At 42.0% G+C, this 18776-nt stretch overlaps 1 protein-coding gene across 9 annotated transcripts in view; it reads left to right on the top strand.

The window, feature by feature from the left end:
* CPEB1 (cytoplasmic polyadenylation element binding protein 1) overlaps positions 1-18776 on the top strand; it is a 95154-nt gene that overhangs the window by 3708 nt on the left and 72670 nt on the right. For 8 of the 9 annotated variants that reach the window (XM_081831750.1, XM_081831744.1, XM_081831749.1 and 5 more), the window contains exon 2: positions 14333-14507. Coding sequence is in view for 6 of the 9 variants with exons in the window: in XM_081831744.1 (XP_081687870.1) it covers positions 14333-14507 (175 nt within the window). In the remaining 3 variants the exon portion in view is untranslated. The other variant, XM_081831745.1, reaches the window with a different exon arrangement.

Raw genomic sequence — 18776 nt, 5'->3', positions numbered from 1 at the left:
TTCAGGACGGTTAAAATTTCAATAACTTTCTTCTTCTGAGATTAGGCAAATTTGAAATTACATAATTGTTTTAAGACCTCTCAAAGTAGAATGTGGCTTATTAAATCTCACCTTTTCTCTCTTAGCTAAAGTTCCCATAATCATGCCTCTTAGATTTCCAGGAAGAATTAATAAGGGTTTTAGCAGTATGTGCTAAGATTTTCTGGAATAAGCTTCCAGGACCTAAAATAGCCCTATGCCAGGAATGAGAGACTGGGTTTTCATTCTGGCTGAAAGAAACTTAGACTCACAGCAGTGTACAGAGCCTCACTTGCAGATGTAAAGGGTTATGTACCTTTATTTCTGTATTTTATTCCCAAAAGATTTAAAGCATAAAGCAGTAAGAACCATATTCAGAGCCTTTGCCAAAGGAATTTTTCTGTGAAAATGCAGACTCAAACTAGATAATTTTTTTTTTAAATCTCTGGGAAGTTTTTGGAAAGATGCAAACTTTAGAATGTTACTTGGGTCTCCAGCTGCTTCTCTAGCAAACGTTTTTAGTTCAAGCACTCAGTTATGAGTTAAGTATTTGTGAATTTGGGGTAGGGAAGAAGGGTGAAGTGACCAGCCTCTTGCTGGTATTTTAGTGTTTACGTGGTAGGCAATATCTGAGTAGACTTTCTCATTCAGTGGTTTCAGGTCCCTTGGCTAAATGACCATTCCTTAAAGTAATGTGTTTGTTTAAAATGGAAATTAATTAGTGGGGTTGTACTTCTGGCTTGAAGTTTGGGACAGGAAGGCATCCCAAACCTGGATATTAATGTGTAGGCTGTTGTCTTCAGTAGGTAGTGGTGGAGTCAGTAAAAGAACCCTAGGATCAAATGACAAATTATTTTCTTTCCTATGGAAGAGCTGTGCTAATCCCATCCTGTTCTGCAAATCTGCTTTTCCTAGGCAGTATCTAAGCTGTACTGACTCTGGGTAGAGCTTGCCAGAAAGCCTGGGGACAGAGGGTGAGGAGTAGGAAGGGGTTGGACCCAGAGGTTGGAGGAGAGGAGGTTAAAGAGTTTTTGCTTCTATCTGTTGTTTGGTTTAAAGCTAAGAAGTGTTGATTGCACCCTTTCCGCGTTGATTAAGTCTTCTGGGTACTGCCGACCCCGCCTCCTTGGCCCCCACATTGCAGCTTTGGAAATGCTCATTGTTTTGTTTTCTTTTCTGCTTTTGTTGCTGCCTGGTTTGGGTATACCTGCTCATGAGAGCTCATCCCCTTCTGTAACAACAGATTCCAAGTGCTGAAAGTTTTTAATGTTCAAGATAGGACCTCCAAAACAAGGCATATCTCAATTACAGTAAACTGCTGAAAGTATGGAATGAAAAGATACATCATGTTTGTAATATTTTGTATTTTTCATGGGAAAATTATCTGACTTTCCATAAAAAGTATCCAAATTTCAGTGATAAATTTGCATTGTAAACATAATTTTCACTGTTTTGTTATTGGGATTTAAAAAGTCTCCTGTCAGGGATTATTTTGCTGCTTTAATGTATAATGGGAGTATTTTAAAATAACAGGCGTGGGGGGAAAATTCCTGACTAAATGGGGTTGAGCTTTGTGTTCAGTAGTACAGAAGAACACTTAGGCATGGACAACCTTTGATTTCCACTTTGTTTTTAGTATTCCTGTATGGTTGGCGCACCCTTTAGATTACAGTGAGTTAACACTCTTTTGTTTTGATTTTTTTTGAAGGCATTTTGTGATGACAATTGTAGACTCCCCAGAGGACAGGTCTAAAGATTGATTTGTGTTTTAAAAATGGGTCACAGTTGCACCTAGCTGTTGATTCTGGGAGTAATTTAACTATAATAGTGTTACTGGTTTCTTTATTCTTGGCCAGCATTATATGCAGATATATGTACCATCCTGATGGTTTAGCATCATGGCCCAGGTTCTCCTTGGATAAAGGTGTGGGAGTAGCTCTCTGTTGGAGGAAAGCAGTTACCTTGAACGGCTGGTTGGGTTTTTTTGTCTTTTGACAGAACACTTAATCTCTTACTACTTAACACTTGTGTTCTCTGCATTCTGGCTTTGTGTTCCTGGCTTCTGGCTCTGAGACCATTGGTCTCCTGAGTCTGTCCTTTCTCTTGAGACTTTCTTTTCTTTTTGTTTTTTTAAGCTGTAATTTTGGAATTGTTACGAAGCTTGAAAGCTATCAGAGACCTGTTTGTCTCCCAGATACAACTCAGAGTTGACAACAAACACAGATTCTAATGTTTATTTTCTCAGACAAGAGAACTAAGCTTAGCATGAGAAGTGACTGTTTTAAGTTAATACGGTGAGTGGATGGTAGAGCCAGAACTGGAACACAGATCTCTTCATTTTGTAGAATTTGTAGGTATTTTGTAGGTATTTGTAGAATTCATGTACCTCATCCTTTGCTATATTGGTCTCGGATTATCTCCTTCTACTTAAAATTTCCACTTGTCTCGAAAGACTCTATAGCTCCCCCCTCCTCCTGTCTGATAGGTCTTTCTTGTCCTGGTACTTACAGGCCTCCTCCCCCAGAATGCCACATTCCCTGTGGTTCATTCTGTTGGCTCATCTGTCCCCTTATACAGGGGGCCTGTGTATTCCTGCTGCACTAGTTCTCTCTCTCTCTGGGACCAAGTTTTAGGTTGAGCTCTAGCCCTGCTTGTTCTTAGAACCCATGGTTCTGATTGGCCTACTGAAGGAGTTCTGTCTGTCGGAGGCATATTAAACCCAGCAGGTTTAAACACAGAACCAATTTCTTCCCTCTACTCATCTCTTGAGGCTAATCTAATTCTATCCCCTCCACCCAATTAGTCTTGTTTCCCCAGCTATAGTGTTCTCTTGGGGGAAAGAACTGTGTTTGGGGTGTTTCGGTTTTTTTTTATTTTTTCAGTCACTGGAGGCCCAAGTACAGAAGGACGCTAGGTGAATGCATACTTGTAGCTTTTCTTTTGAAACCTCTTCGCAATATCTGTAACTATAAAGCCTTGATACGGTTTTGTGTGTCTCCCTTGGCTCCTGCATCCTTTCATTGCTTCTTTCTTACATTGCTACCACTAGGTCAGGTCTCCCTTGGAGGAGTGTTTTCAGTCTGCTCTTTCTACCTTCTTCCTCAGTTGTTTTTGCCTGTTCACACCTATTACTCTGTTCAGAGCTCTATCCTACCAGTGGTCCTGTTGTTCCCCAGACCTATCCTTCGGATCCTTGGTCCTTGGTCGGGTGTGTCTCCCTAGCTCATCCCTCTGTGCCCCTTGCCTCCAGAAATGACTACTGAGGGTATCACTTAAGTCCAGGAGGTTTTGTTTTTGTTTTTTAAGTAGGCTTCATGCCCAGTGCAGAGCCCAACGTGGGTCTCAAACTCATGATGGTGAGATCAAGACCTGAGCCGAGATCAAGAGTCGGATGCTCAACTGACTGAGCCACCCAGGTGCCTGTTAGTCTAGGAAATTTAAGATGAAACTCAAACTTGCCTTGGATTTTGGACTTCACAAAGCTGAATTTAGCTCTGCTGGTCAGGAGGTTATGTTTGTTCCACCATCATGCTGCTTTTCCTGCACATGTTGCCCTACCTGAGTTTGGGGAGTTCTCTCAATGCCAAGGCTTGCAAACGTTTCAGGTGAAACAGAAAACCATATTTCCCTGTCCTTGTGAGAGCCTCCCATACAGCTTCAGAGTTGCCACAGGTGGTTCGCTGTCCTGCTCTATCCCCTCTCCTGCTATTTCTCATGCTGCCTGAGACAGAGGCAGAGGAGGAGATTTGGAGTCTGGGATCCTGATTTGAGTCCTTGTGCTCTGTTAACTGGTTGATTTTTGAGCAAGATTTTCTATTTCTCTAAGTGTATCTTCTTTGCAATGTGAGATAACACAGGCTCATGTATTCTTGTGTGGACCAAAAGCTACTCTGGGTTCTGCACAGTTGGTCATCTAGGTCCTATTCTTTCCCTCTCCAACTGGACTTGGCTCCAGTTACATTCTTTATTTTGGGCTTTTGCAGGAGTGGCCTCCTCCCTATTCAGAGAGCAGTTTTGTGCGTTGGAGTCCATCTTTCTCACACCCTCAGGACCTCGTGGTATGTTGTTCCTGCCACACCTTTCACCTCTGTCCGTAAACACGATCACATCTCTCCCATGTTTAGACCTATCTTAGTATAGCACTCCCCTCAAGCAGCCAGCCTCACTGGCTTTGCTTGGCCTTTTCTCATCAAGCTTTTGTACAGAGTAGCTCCCTCCCCATATGGACTGGCCCACCCTTTGCTCATCTCTTAAACCCTTGAGATCTGACATCAGAGCTCCTCTCCCTTCTCACACGTGCATTTCTGAGACTCTTTTTTCCCAAGTTCACTGTGCCCTTAGGAGCATTTCTTCAATCTTTCCGGATGTTTGCATTTCTGCCTGGATGTTCCTATAAGATCTTTGAAAAGTGCCAGTTTGATCACCTACTCCATAGGGCAGAGGTTCTCAGACATTTTCATCTCAGGACTCCGTTACTGAGGACCTCAAGAGCTTTAGTGTATGTGGATCGTATCTATCGATATTTGCTCATTAGAAATTAAAACTGGAAAAATCATTTAAAGTTACAAATCCATTACATATTAACACAATTAGATTTTTGAAAACAAAGGAAAATGAGAAGAGTGAGCATTCTTTTACATTTTTGCAAATCTCTTTAGTATCGGATTTATTAGAAGGTAGTAGCTTTTCTTTTGAAACCTCTTCACAGTATATTTTCCGTCTGTTCCTATATTTAATCTGTTGCCACATGTTGTTTCTGTTGAAATATATGAAGAAAATATGGCCTCTCATGGATATGTAGTTGGAAAGAGGAGGAATATTTGAATAGCCTTTTCATTTAATTGTGGCTATCCCTCTTTGATACTACACCAAAACTTGACAAGTGTTAACTTCTTAAAGGTCAGTTGCAACATGGAATCTGAAGCCATATGGGTGTACTGTTCTTACTGTTACATTAAAACACATTGATCCCTCTTGTACTTTGGATAGATCATTCACCCATGCCTGATTTTGTAACTGTACTTTAGTCATTTGACAAATACTGGTTCACTGTTGTGCAATATTGCATAATGAATGTATTATATATACACATATGCACACTATGCTGACATGCTAGTTAATAACACCACCAGTCTCATCAGAAAAGTCTTATTAAAGTATTGATGAAGGGGGCAGATGGAGGTTTCCCAGAGTTCTGTTTTTTCCTTCAAAGCTCAAATTTTAATATATGGCAACAAATACTGTTAGTCGTTTATTTGAAGCATCTAGCTCACCTTGTTTTCAAGAGAATGTTTGCCAAATACCCAGTTTGATAACCATAGTAGGTCAGTTCTTTCAAGTAAAAAAGATGTTTCAAAAAAAAAACTAATTCTTTCTGAAACTCAGTCACATAAACACTTCCTTGAGACAACTATTATACATCAGTATGCAGCAAATGGGCTTCATGCTAACTTCCCATTTGTCTCACAGAATATTGAAGGCCTGTACTCAAGGGTCAGGATGTAATAAATATGCTTTTACTGCTTTCTCAAGGACCTCGGTAAGAGAACCTGGCTGTTTCTGGGATTGCAGAGCTTGAAGAGTACAGTAGCTGCTTACTATAGCTGATTGACGTTACCTTGCTTCCTGCTAAGGTGCCAGTTTTACCCACTCATTATTTTTGTACTCATTGCAGATGTCAGCATAGTGAAAAAAGAAATTGGTGTCTTAGAATTATGGAAGTAGTTTTGGCTTTGTGGACCTCTGAAAGGGTCTTGCGGACCTTTGTGGGTCCACAACACCTCCCTGGAGAACTACCACCACACAGTAAAGGCCAGGTCCCTTAGTGGTAGCACACGAAGCCCATCAGGATCTGGCTTCAGTTCAGTGGCCGAGTTTAATCCCTACCGGTCTCCTCTTTGAACTTTTTTAAAATTGAGAGAGGGGGGCGCCTGGGTGGCTCCAATCGGTTGAGCATCTGCCCTTGGCTCGGGTCAGGATCCCAGGGTCCTGGGATGGAGTCCCGCATTGGGCTCCCCACTCAGCGGGAGTCTGCTTCTGCCTCTGTGTCTGCCCCCACCCTGCTCCTGCGCTCGCTCGCTCTCTCTCTTTTTCAAATAAATAAAATCTTTAAAAAAAAACCCCATAAAAATAAAATTGAGAGAGAACATCCATATAGTAAAAGGCACTAATTTTAAGTGTATAATGTCAATTTTTACATATTTATATTATTTTTATACACCTAAGTAACTACCACATTGGTGAAGATACAGAACATTTCCAGTACTCACTAAGGTTCCCTTGTGCCCTTTCTCACTCGGTATCTCTGCCCCCCCCCCCCCGCTACCCTCCTCCCCCTCCCAGGATTAACTCCTACTCTGACTTCTGTTGTCCTCAATTGGTTTTGCCTATTTTTGAACCTAAAATGAAATCCTGTAGCGTGTACTCTTCTGAGTCTGACGTTTCCCCCCAACTTAATTTAGTATCTGAGATTTCTACAAGTTGCAGTGAAGTCCAAGTTTATTGCTGTAGTCCCACCATTCCCAGAACCAATAGAGTGACTTACACCTAAACTGTGCAGTGTGATTGATGCTGAACACCTGCTCTCCTCCTGGAGTTTGGAATTTGGGCATATTCCAGGCAGAGGCTACCTGTGTGACCACCCCTCCATAAAAACCCCGGGTGCCAAGTCTCTAGCAAGCTTCCCTGGTTGGCAACAATTCCTGTGTGTAGCCCCAGCTTATTGCTGGGGGAGCTAAGCAGTAAAGCTTATCTTGTGTGACTCCCTTGGAAGAGGACCCTTGGAAGTTTGTACCTGGTTTCCCCCACACTTTGTCCCATATACCTTTTCCCTTTGCTGGTTTTCCTCTGTATCTTCTGGCTGTGATAAATGCGCTCAGTACAACTATATGCTGAGTCCTGTGATTCCTCCTAGTGAATCATCAAACCTGGGGGTGGTCTTGGGGACCACTAACACAAGGGGCATGGTTTTTGTTTCTCTTCAGAGTTTGAGTATAACCAAATCTGCTGTGACTGTTCTTGTATGTGCCTTTTATAGTCCCGTCTTTTCTCTTGCATGCAGGAGCAATGCTGCGTCATAGGATAGTGTCCCTTGTGCTTAAAATCCTAGCAGTAGTGTACTTCTAGTTGCCTAAAAGCATCCCTGTTTCATACCTCCTTGCCTTTTGTACATGTTGTTCTTTTTGCCTAGAATGCCCTCCCCACTCCTACTATGACCGTTCGGTAAAACCTTTTAATCTTCTCACCTTCCCACTACTCTTGTTATTTCTCTGTTTATTGTTGGGCTTATAGTACAGCATATGCTTGTTTATGTGCTTGTGTTCCCATTAGACTTACTCCTGGGGTGCAGGGATTGTCTTACTTATCCTCTGTCTCCAGAATGGCTCCTAGCATATGATGCAAATACAGTCAGTAAATGTAATTATAACCTTTGGGTCTGCGATCACCAGGTTATGTTGTTTATGAGTTCTTTGTTTATTGTTCATCTGAATTGTCTCTGGTCCAAGAGGTTTAAAAACCCCAGATCATGAAATGCCTGTGAGTGGCTTAGAGCTTTGACAGAAGAGATAGACTTGGTGACTGAATATGGATTTTGATCTTAGCATTGAAGAAAGGAGTCACTGCCGTTGGTGGAGGTTGTGATCGAGGTGGTAAAACATACCCATGAAAGCGGTGCGGTGTGATATGGGTTTGCCTCTCCTGTGGTGTCTGTATTGAGTCCCTGCAAATGCTGCAGGTTATACGCTGAGTGCTGCTTAGAGACCTTGGGGGACCTTACCGTTTATCAAACGCAGCGCTAACAGCGCATACAGCTAACGGTTTGACAGGTAAGTGTGACGAGAGCTACGGCTACAGTGACCAGGTGTTCTGGATATTCTTGAGCAGTCAGGGTATTAGATATTCCCTTAATGTTCTCATAAGCCTGTCTTGGAAATCGTAGTATTTCCTTTTCCAGAGAGAGAGAGAGAGTGTGAGTGTGTGTGTCTGTATTGCATTGGATGTACCCTGTAGAAACTGAAAACTAACCAGAAAAGTGAAGAGAGATCCGTGAGAAGGGGGTTCCTGAATTCAGTGAGTGGAGAATAGTTAAGGATCAGATCCCCAAAGATACCAAGTAAGATAAACCTGAAATATTGTTTGGGTTTGGCAATTGTGAAGTCATTAATTTAACAGCAGTTCTGTAGTGGGTTTTTTTTTGTGTGTGTGTGTATGGGGAGGGGGTCATGTTAGCAGGATATCATGGGTTGAGAGGACAACAGGAGGTTAAGAAGTAAGTACAGCATATTTTCTAGAAGGTTGGTAGTAGAGCAAGAGAAAGAAGGCAGTGGCTTGGGAGGAGTTTTAAGTCAAGGAAGGTGTGTTTAGGTTTTTAGGGTGAGTGCGCCTTGGGCATACTTACAGACTGATGGGAAGGAACCAGTGGAGAGGAAAGAGGAAGGTCAGATCATGAAGGAAGAGAAAGAAGGGGTGGCATCTTGAGTCTTGTATCTGGTGATGGATTCACTTTGTCTTTCTGCAAGTAAGGACCTGCAGCCATTTCTCCTTTATTCCTGGTGACCCTCCCTGTCCAGCCCTGTTCTGCCACTTCCTTTTTTTGAGTTTACTGTGTTCTGTATCCACTCTGTGCATGTTCTCTGCTTGTCTGTCCTTTCCCACACTTAGAGAAATTCTGACTTTTCATTCTCTAGCTTAAAAGTCTGAGTTGTCAAGCCATTCCAGATACTTTCATTTACTCCTCTCTTGTATATGTAGCATTTTGTACTTACTTGATCTCCACTTACCTAACTAGATTTACTTCTCCTGCTTGAGTAATTCTCAGTAGGTCAAAGATTATGTTTTATCTATCTGTAATCTCAACATCTAACCAAACAGGTTTTTAGTAGTTACGAAATAATTAGATTGAACTGTGTGAAATTGCTGTTTTGTTGGCTGCAACATGTAGAATGTTGACAGTTTTGTATGGACCAACCTAATAAATTTTAAGTTCTTACAGTGTTGCACAGAAGACTTGAGGTGGAAGTTCAGTTCAGAATGGTCAAGGGTCAAGGAGAAAATTAAATAGAGAAGCATTTCTTAGCAATTGTAGAGTCAGTAAAGTTCCAACCACAAACTGACTTTGAATGACCAGGTGACACACGGGTATTTGGCTAGATAATTTACATTCTTCCATAAAGAAAACCTACCAGTTCCTCAGGTGAAATTTTTTAGTGTGAACACTGTTTTGCTGGAGGCTTAGTAGATTCCAGTCTATGTACCCCAGGTTAAAACTCCCATCTGGAAGAATAAACTGTGTGTCCTTCAGACAGTCTTCCATAAATCTCTCAACTGGCTTTTCATGAAGCCATAGTAAATGATTAGCAGGAATAGTCTTGAAGGGGCCTGTGATCTAGGTATTGTGTTTTTGATTAATGGCAAACTGAATTATAATCAACCTAGAGGTTGTAGAGTTGGCATTCATTTATGACCATTAAATATTCCCAGACTGGGATTTTGACCTAAAGAATGGCCATCCCATCACCATGTTGTTGCGGGATTGTATGGTCTCCGAAGGCCTTGCCAGAGTTTCCAAATTAGGCAATTCTAGTATACAAATAAGTATAAAATTTGGGGATCTTAGTCTTTAAGTAGAAAACATAGCTAGGTTGTATGGGTTCAGATTTTTAAAAGAGTTAAGAGTGATCGTTTCAAATCACAAATGCAGAAAAACCTCCAGTTAGAAGTGCTAAACAAGTGAATGAGCTTCTTGGTGAACTTGACTGGGATGAGCCTATCCATGCACTTTATAGATTTCTCATTACTACAAAGTCTGCAAAGTGGATGGTACTCCATTTTATACCCGAGGCAACCAAGGCTCATAGAAGATGCTTAAACGGTAGAGTTAGTATTTATACTCCAAGGCCTGTGTTCATTCTGCTTTGTGAAACAATGATTCAGTTTTGGGAAAGAGTCTTCCCTTGTGGAAAAGGGGAACGCTTTTTTCTGACTGTTGTCTCCCTCCCCCCCGCCCAGCTGAGAATTATTGCTGTAGGAGACCAGTGTGTCATGATGGGAATGTCAACTTTTACCTGTTGAAGAGGAGAACATTGAGACCTGCTATAAAATAGCTGTATTAGCAGAGATTCCTCATGAACTGTTCTTTCTGACAAGAAGGAGGTATAACTAGTTTTTTTTTTTTTTTTTAAGATTTTATTTATTTATTTGACAGAGAGGGAACACAAGCAGGGGGAGTGAGAGAGGGAGAAGCAGACCTCCCGCCGAGCAAGGAGCCCGATGCGGGGCTCGATGCAGGGCTCAATCCCAGGACCCTGGGATCACGACCTGAGCCGAAGGCAGACGCTAAACGACTGAGCCACCCAGGTGCCCCTGGTACAACTAGTTTTATCTCAACACCATTCTTAGCCAGTGACAGTTAGAATTACTGTTTCTCTTTTCTAGCATTGCCAAGTAATTTGTTCTTTTGATCCATGGTTCTCAATAGTATTACGATTTGCATTCCAAGTCTCTGATCCTCTTAAAGCCTCCTTTCCTGTCCATTGTGAAAGACCAAATAAAGGTTTAAATAAAAACCTGCAAATGATCTCACTTTAAGGCAAAATATGCCAAAAATAACCATGAAAATTATCAGACAACAGTGGTATAACCAAGGGGGTGGGGACTTTTTCTTTATGGTGAAACATACAAACTCAGACCTATACATTGATCAGTTAAGATAGAATATAGAGTAATGGGTGTGGATAAAAGGTCTGTGTTTTGAAAATGAGAAACTGAATTCATTTAGCTGGAGAGTTTGAAGGATCACTAAATTGTGTTGTTAGGTACATGTTTTAGGCAGTTCAGTTTGTATCCTATCTTTAGTCCTTTTAATTAAGCTTTCTAAATGAAAGGAATAGGAAAATTCAGCATGGAAGGGCCCGGGGTCTTCAAAAGAATAGTTGGCTTGTGTCCTCAGTACTTTTTCTCCTTTAATGAGCAAGTAGTCTTTTCTTCAGGGATCCTTGTGGTAACCTCTGACCCCTTGCTGCGCTAGTAATGATCCTACCCATAGCCAGCATTCATCTGCTCAGCGTGTGATTACGTGCCAGGTACTGTGCCAGGCATGTTATGTGTATTAATTCACAGAAAGTCATATGAGGCCGTAGTATTACTTTTATCCCTATTGTGCACGTAAGCAAAGTGGTAGATCTGTTTCCCCTCGGGCATTGCTAGCTTTGATCTTTTTCTCCCCCACCTTCCAAATTGGTTATTCAAGGCAAACAGTTGGTACTTACTGATGTGATTAAGTAGTTTGGGATATTAATCAAACACTCCATTTCCTTTTGTTCTAATTACCCAAAGTCTTCTAGATAACTAATTTGGTATACCTGAGAGGAAGGGAGGGAGGGAGGCATTCTAGATCTCATTTGCCTTGAGGTTCCAAGTTACGGTATATGTTCCTAGTGGGATTTGCAGTGGGATAGCATTGGCCAGGTGTATTTCTAAATTGGGTTTTTTTCAGGCTGCTTGAGATGGTAAGATTCTTAGACCTTGCCCTTCTCCTGGGGAAGCAGGTTTCTCCCAGAGGGCCTCTGGGCCTGTGTCTTCCCCGGATGTCTGTGACACTTCCCTCGGTGGTTCTTCCTGTGCTCTTTCATGGTTGCTCGAGGTCTCCTGAGACTCACATACAGTATTTACTCCTTGCCAGGATCTGGGAATCCATAGATCTATAGCACATCTGTACTAGTAAATAAAAATCAAATTAGTATTTGTGTATTAAGAGGGGCCTTTTAAAATTTGGAAACCTCTGATGTAGGAGATAATTCTAACTCCTTAACCTAGCATGAAGCCTTCTTTCCAGTTTGCTCTCTTGTATACCCCGTGCCCTGCACATTGGACCACTTTTGATAATGCCCCTCTGTTCTCTTTGTGCTTCAGACTTTCTTCCTACCTTTACTTTCAGGTACGTTGTCTTCCTCTGAGCCCCCTTGGCTGAGAGGACAGTGTATGATCACAGCAAACTGTAGCTTGTGTGGTGGCTGTTTACAGCATGATCAGATCTTAGTTCCCTTTCTGGACTTCAGAAATCTCTTTTGGCTGAGTCTGTCTAATCTGCCTACCCTTTGGGGGCTCATTGTACATAGCAGGCAGTTGGTTAATGTTGATGGGGCAGCAAATGAGTGAGGAAGCATGCAGCCTTAAGATCTGCAGTTTGATTGTAAATGCTTGCATCTTAGCCTTTGTGATGTTGCCTTAGTGAGGTTGAGAATCATCTTAGAAATCTACAGTTGTGAAAAGGGCCTTGTGTGTGTGGGTTTAACTGCTCTCAATGGTGGCTCTCTGGAGGGCTTGGGAAAACGACCTTGCAGGACTGTGTATTCTGGTCCTCCTCACAGCTTGCAAAGGATACCAGTCTTTTCAAGAGCTTGAGAATGATATGGGACTCAGGTTGTTCCTTTAAGGGCATCCTGCAGAATTGATAAAACTGCAAGTGCTTCTGGTCACTCTCATGCTTACTTGATTTTTAATAGGCTAAACATAGACACGCAGCTTTTTAAAGTTTTGTTTTGAGGTGACCAGCTGTAAGATCCTAGGTGCTAGTTTCCTTACTTGGTGTGATTTTTGTTTCTTTTCCTCAAGGTAATCGGGAATTGTAGAGCTGATGAGTCAGACTCCCCTTAGAAATGACTCTGTTGGGGCGCCTGGGTGGCTCAGTTGGTTAAGCGACTGCCTTCGGCTCAGGTCATGATCCCAGGGTCCTGGGATCGAGCCCAGCATCGGGCTCCCTGCTCCTCAGGGAGCCTGCTTCTCCTGGAGCCTGTTTCTCCCTCTCCCTCTGCCTGCCGCTCCACTTGCTTGTGCTTTCTCTCTCTCTCTCTCTCTCGTGTCAAATAAATAAATAAAATCTTTAAAAAAAAAAAAAAAGAAAGAAATGACTCTGTCAGCCACTATGTCCTTGCTTACTGTGCCAGGCATCGGATGGGATGTGCTGAGTGAGGGAGAGTGAAGAATGGTACCAGATTTCTGTCTGGACACCTGGTGGCTGGTGGTGTTGTCTACTGAGCTAGAGAATACCAAGAGAATCGCTCTGATTGGGGGAGGGGGGGCTCAGGTCATGATTGTATATCTGGCAGTGCAAGTTCAGAGTCTTAGACGAGTTGTCTGTACTTTTAATGACTATGTTGAGTTGTACCACTGGAACCGTTCCTTTGGGGGGTGGTGTACCGCTCTTGGTGCTTACCATGTCTTCTGCTGTAATGGTGCTTTCCGGTGTAGAAAAAATAGCAGCCGCCATATGCCAGGCACCATGTTAAGTGCTTTATTACATCTCGTCAAAAGGGTGGTAGGTACTCTTCCCATTTCACAAATGGGGAAACTGAGGCAAAGAGGTTAAGTAACTGACAATAAAGGGTAGAACCAAACTTTCTCAACAACTGTATAGAGCTATAATTCACATTACTATAAAATTCAGTGATTTTTTAGTGTGGTTACAGTTTTGCGATCATCACCATAATCTAATTTTAGAATATTTTCATTATCTCAGAAAGGAACCTTGTACCCGTTAGCCACCATCTCCAAACCTCCTCCTCTCTCCACCCCCAGATGAAGGCAACTCCTCTAAATTAGATTAGATTTGCCTGGTTTGGGCATTTCCTGTAAATGGGCTCATAATAGGTGGTCTTTTGTGACTGGCTTCTTTCACTTAGCATCGAGTACTTGAGGTTATCCGCTTGAGGCACATACCAGTGCTTCATTAAAAAAAAAAAGATCTATTTGAGAGAGAGAGAGCAGGGCGAGGGGCAGAGGGAGAATGAGAAGCAGGCTCCCTGCTGAGTGGGGAGCCTGACGTGGGACTCGATCCCAGGACCCTGAGATCATGACCTGAACCAAAACCAAGAGTCAGACACTCAACCAACGGAGCCACCCACGTGCCCCAAGTGCTTCATTTTTTAAAAATTTTCAGATAATATCCTGTTACATAGATCTACCTCCAAAGTTTGAATCAGGGATTTCTGGTTCTAAAACTCCTGCTGCTGCCACACCATGCAAATTCCTATACATGTCTCATTAGATTAGAAGGTTCTTGGGGCAATATCTTGTGTTTCTGTGTTTTTCTTTTTCCCTCTTACAGTTCTCTCAGGAAACCTTGCTCATAATAGGACTCATTAAGTATTTTCATATATAGGCAAGAAATTCAACTCCTTGTTACTTTATCTAACTCACAGTGTTGGATTGGGAGAAGGGGGGTTATTTATCATAAAGGACCGTAGAAAAACCTAAGTATCTTTTTTTTTTTTTCCCCCCTAGGACGAAAACCTAAATATCTTTTTTCTATGTCTAGGAAGAAGAAGCCGGGAGGATAAAAGATTGCTGGGACAACCAGGAAGCACCTGCGCTCTCCACGTGTAGCAATGCCAATATCTTTCGAAGGATAAATGCCATATTGGATAATTCTCTGGATTTCAGTAGAGTCTGCACTACACCCATAAACCGAGGAATTCATGATCATTTGCCAGGTGACTTAGATTTGAAACCTTTAGTGTATGTTTTCGTACATACACTATGTATGTATGTAGACCTGTTTCTAGGCAGCTTTCTTGCGAAGCCGACGAAAAATGACCCTGAATCTCTGGTAATACTAGCCCCTTTTTGTAGCTTACTTTGTGGATTGGGTTCCCCTCTGGATGAAGACTGCCTTCAATTTATAATGTACAAATCTATCTTATGACCTATAAAGAGGCTGGATAAAAAAGGATAGGTCAGAGGTAGCAGGACTACTTATATAGAGAATTATAATGTGAGTCATATGTAATTATAGGTTTTCTGGTAGTCACATTTAAAATTTTTTTTAAAAGGGATATTAATATTTTATGTAACCTAACGTATACAAAATATGCTAACCATAGAGTCAATATAAAAACTATTAATGAGATATCGTATTCTTAGTGTATTTCACGTTTACAGTGCAGCTCAGTTGGAACTAGCTGCATTTCAGGAGCTTGGTGGCCATGAGACTAGTGGTTGCTATATTGGACAGTGCATCTCTTGAATATTTTAATCGCTTTTAACCATGAATGCAAGTCAACAAGCATTTAGTTCTGATGATATGTAGGCTATCCCATAGGATAGTGGAGGGGAGAGGGTAGCATACCCAAAGATGGTACTTCACAAGGAGGCTTGGAAGTCCTAAAATGTGTTTCATAATCTTCTGTGGAAGTTGCAACATGTTGTAAGAATGTTGATGGAATGTTTCTTGTTCGAGTTACTTTAGTTGAAAGTGAACATGTTTTTAATTTTTTAAATGTGCCTTGAAGAAATTTGGCAATAGTGGGGTTTGCAGAACAAGGACCGGTAATTGCTGTTTTTCCATCATAAATTCTTTGATTTACTTCCGAACTTGACATTGGAAATAATTCCCATAAAGATGCAGGCCTATGTGAACATATGTGTAGCTATGTGTAGCTAAACGTCTGAAGGAGAGATTTCATTACAAACAAGACTGACTTGTGGTAACTGTAGAATTTATTTCTATTAGATTTTTCTAACTGGAGGGCAAATGGGAGAAGGGCATAGGGGAACTAAGAATGCTGATTGGGCTTGTCTCTTCAGACTTCCAAGAAAGTACATGTGTATGATTTTCTGTTAGTTGGTGTATGTCATGAGCTAATAACCCTTATTGTCCTTTAGCTTATGCCAAGTTTTTAAAAACTCAGAAAATCTGCTTGGTTCAACATATGTGTTCTGTTTTCTTTGAGAAAACTGCATGAATTTTATTCCAGTATGAATGACAATCAACGATGGCTTAAATCTCACTGGGTCGCCTCAGACACGCTGGGAACTTACTCAGGCACACCTCGGAGAAATTGTGGGTTGGCTCCCAGACCGCCGCAGCAAGGTGGATATTGCAATGAAGCGAGCCAAAGGAATTTTTTGGTTTCCCAGTGCATATGAAAGTTATGTTACATCATACTGTAGTCTGTTAAGTGTGCAATAGCATTATGTCTGAAAAATGGTACATAACTTCAGTTAAAAACTACTTTATTGCTAAAAAACGCTAGCCATCATATGAGCTTTCAGCAAGCCCTAGTCTTTTCGCTGGTGTAGGGTCTTGTCTTGAGCTGCTGGCTGCTGACTGTTGAGGGTGGTGGTTGCTGAAGTTGGGGTGGCCGTGGCAGTTTGTTAAAATAAGACAACAGTGAAGTTTGCTGCATCGATCGACCCTTTCAGGAATGCGTTCTCTGCAGTGGCCAGTGTGACTTGATAGCATTTTTACTCACAGAACTTCTTTTAAAATTGGAGTCAAGCCCGTGTTACAGATGAGGAAACCAAATTTCCCCTGGGTTGGAGGACTTGTGTGAGGCTACGTAGTCAGTCAGGAAGTGGCTAATCTCAGACTCAGACCAGGGTCTGCTGTCACAGTGCATGTTGTTTGGCACCAGGCCACTTCCTAACGCTCGGCTCCCACTAACAGAGCATCTTCAGGTGCATGCAGGTGTACATCCAGCTTCGACTTCTGCATCCGTTCTGGTCTTGGTTTTATGTGGGCTCCAGTGGATGCTGTGACTACTGAAGGTCAGATTTCCGCTGAGCCAGGTGCTTCCTACATAGAGCTCTGGCCTTTGTGCCTAGATCACACCGCCCCAGCCTTGGGAGGGCTTGGTTGGCTGTTGGGCCAAGCATACATCAGTATTTCATTCTGAGACATACACAGGTTCCAAGGATGAAGACATGGACATCTTTGGAGACATCATTCAGCTACCTTATCAAGTAATGCAGATCACCTCAGCCTTGGACCTGTAGTTCAGGTCCATCCCTGCAAAATCTGGCTTCAGATTCCACATCTCTTACTACACACTTGGTCCCACTGCCACAATTGGCCAAATTCACCAGAAATTCAACAGCAAATAGGGAATGCCTACTTTGTGCCAATCACTGTTGTTAGGCTCCAAGGATTCCTGACTTTATGTGGTATCTTCAGAACCTGCTCTCCCAACATGGATGGGAAACAGAAGGAAAAAAACTAAACAGAGAAATAAAGTGATTGCAAGTTTTAGTAAGTACTATGAAGTAATAACTTTTTGAGTGACCTAGGCAGGAACTCTCTGAGGAGGTATGTTTAAAAATGGAGTCCAAAGGAAGAGAAAGCGCTAGATCACATAAAGAGTGTGGGGAAACATTTCAGACAGAAAAGGTTGCACTAAGGCTTTTGAAAGAGCTTGGCAGGTTTGGGGCACTGAAGGAAGAGTAGGGAAGGGGGAGTCCTGCACAATGGCTCCAGGGGTAGCGGGGGGCTTGGGTGGGCGGGTACCACGGGCTGCGCAAAGCCCTTGGATGTTCTTGAGAGTTGTCGGAGGTCCGTGGCCAGTGATATTAAAGGAGTGGTTTGTCCTCCAAACTCTGATTACCCATGTCTCCAACAAAAAGGTGGAGGACAAAATGGAAGCCACACCTCTGAGTGGGCTGCCTTCCCATGATGGAGAAAATGAGTGTCGACTCATCGTTTTTTTGTTTTTTGTGCATGGGAGAGGTTCCTGGCATTGCTCCTGTGTTTGCTGGTGCAGCCTCTTTACAGCTTGGCCTCAGTGATCACTTTTTTTGCTTTAAAAATCATCATGCTCTTTGACTCATTATGTCCAGATCTGAGACGCTCTCCTAAGGAGTAATAATCAGTGCAAATAAGGATTTATGTAGAAGGATACTTAGAGCATCATTAGGGTGGTGAAAATTGGGGGAAAAAAAAAACCCAAAAAACCTGAGTGTCTCCTAAGAGGAAAATATTTATTTGTATATTAAAGTGATGGAGTATTTTGTAGTTATTAGAATAATACCTTTTGAGAATAATAGTTTTCTACATGTTCAGTTACATAAAAATCTTCATAATATAGCATGAAATCAAGATAGAATACTAATCCATATATACACACATTCTCAATTTTGAGACATAAAATTAATATAAAAATATAAATACAGTGGAAAAAAATTGGAGTCTGTCCTCTCAAACCCTGCCTCTGCCTTATTGGCAACTAAGTGTATGTAATATTCTAAATCCTTTGTTGTCATCCCAACAATCTCCACAGCCTCTCCACTAGGAGTCGATCCCATCTCAAGAAACCACTTTCTTTGCTCTTCCACGAGAAGCAGCTCCTCATCCGTTCAGGTTTGATCATGAGATCACAGCAGTTCAGTCCCGTCTTGAGGCTCCACGTCTATTCCTAGTTCTCTTGCTGTTTCCACCACATCTGCAGTGACTTCCTCCACGGATGTCATGAACCCCTCAAAGTCATCCACGAGGGTTGGAATCAACTTCTTCCAAACTCCTGTTAATATTGATATATTGATATTTTGACCTCTTTCTATAAATCACGAATGTTCTTAATGGCATCCAGAATGGTGAATCCTTTCCAGAAGGTTTTCAATTTACTCTGCCAGATCCAGCAGAGGAATTACTATGTATGGCAGCTATAGTCTTACAAAATGTGTTTCTTAAATAATAAGACTTGAAATTACTTCTAGATCCATAGGCTGCAGAATGAATGTTGTATCAGCAGGTGTGCAAAGAACATCTGTCTCCTCATGCATCTCCGTCAGCTCTTGGGGGACCAGGTGCATTGTCAATGAGCAGTAATATCTTGACAGGAATCTTCTGAGCAGTAGGCCTCAACAGTGAGCTTGAAATATTTAGTATGCCATGTTGTGAACATATGTACTGTCCGGGCTTTGTTGTTCCGTTGATGGAGCACAGGCAGAGTGGCTTTAGCCTAATTCTTCGGGTCCCTAGGATTTTC

The sequence above is a fragment of the Leptonychotes weddellii genome, chromosome 9, assembly GCF_054177405.1.
Source record: "Leptonychotes weddellii isolate Sample4059 chromosome 9, ASM5417740v2, whole genome shotgun sequence".
Classification (NCBI taxonomy): Eukaryota; Metazoa; Chordata; class Mammalia; order Carnivora; family Phocidae; genus Leptonychotes; species Leptonychotes weddellii.
The sequence above is the reverse complement of the archived record's forward strand: the minus strand, read 5'-3'. Positions and strand labels throughout refer to the sequence as shown.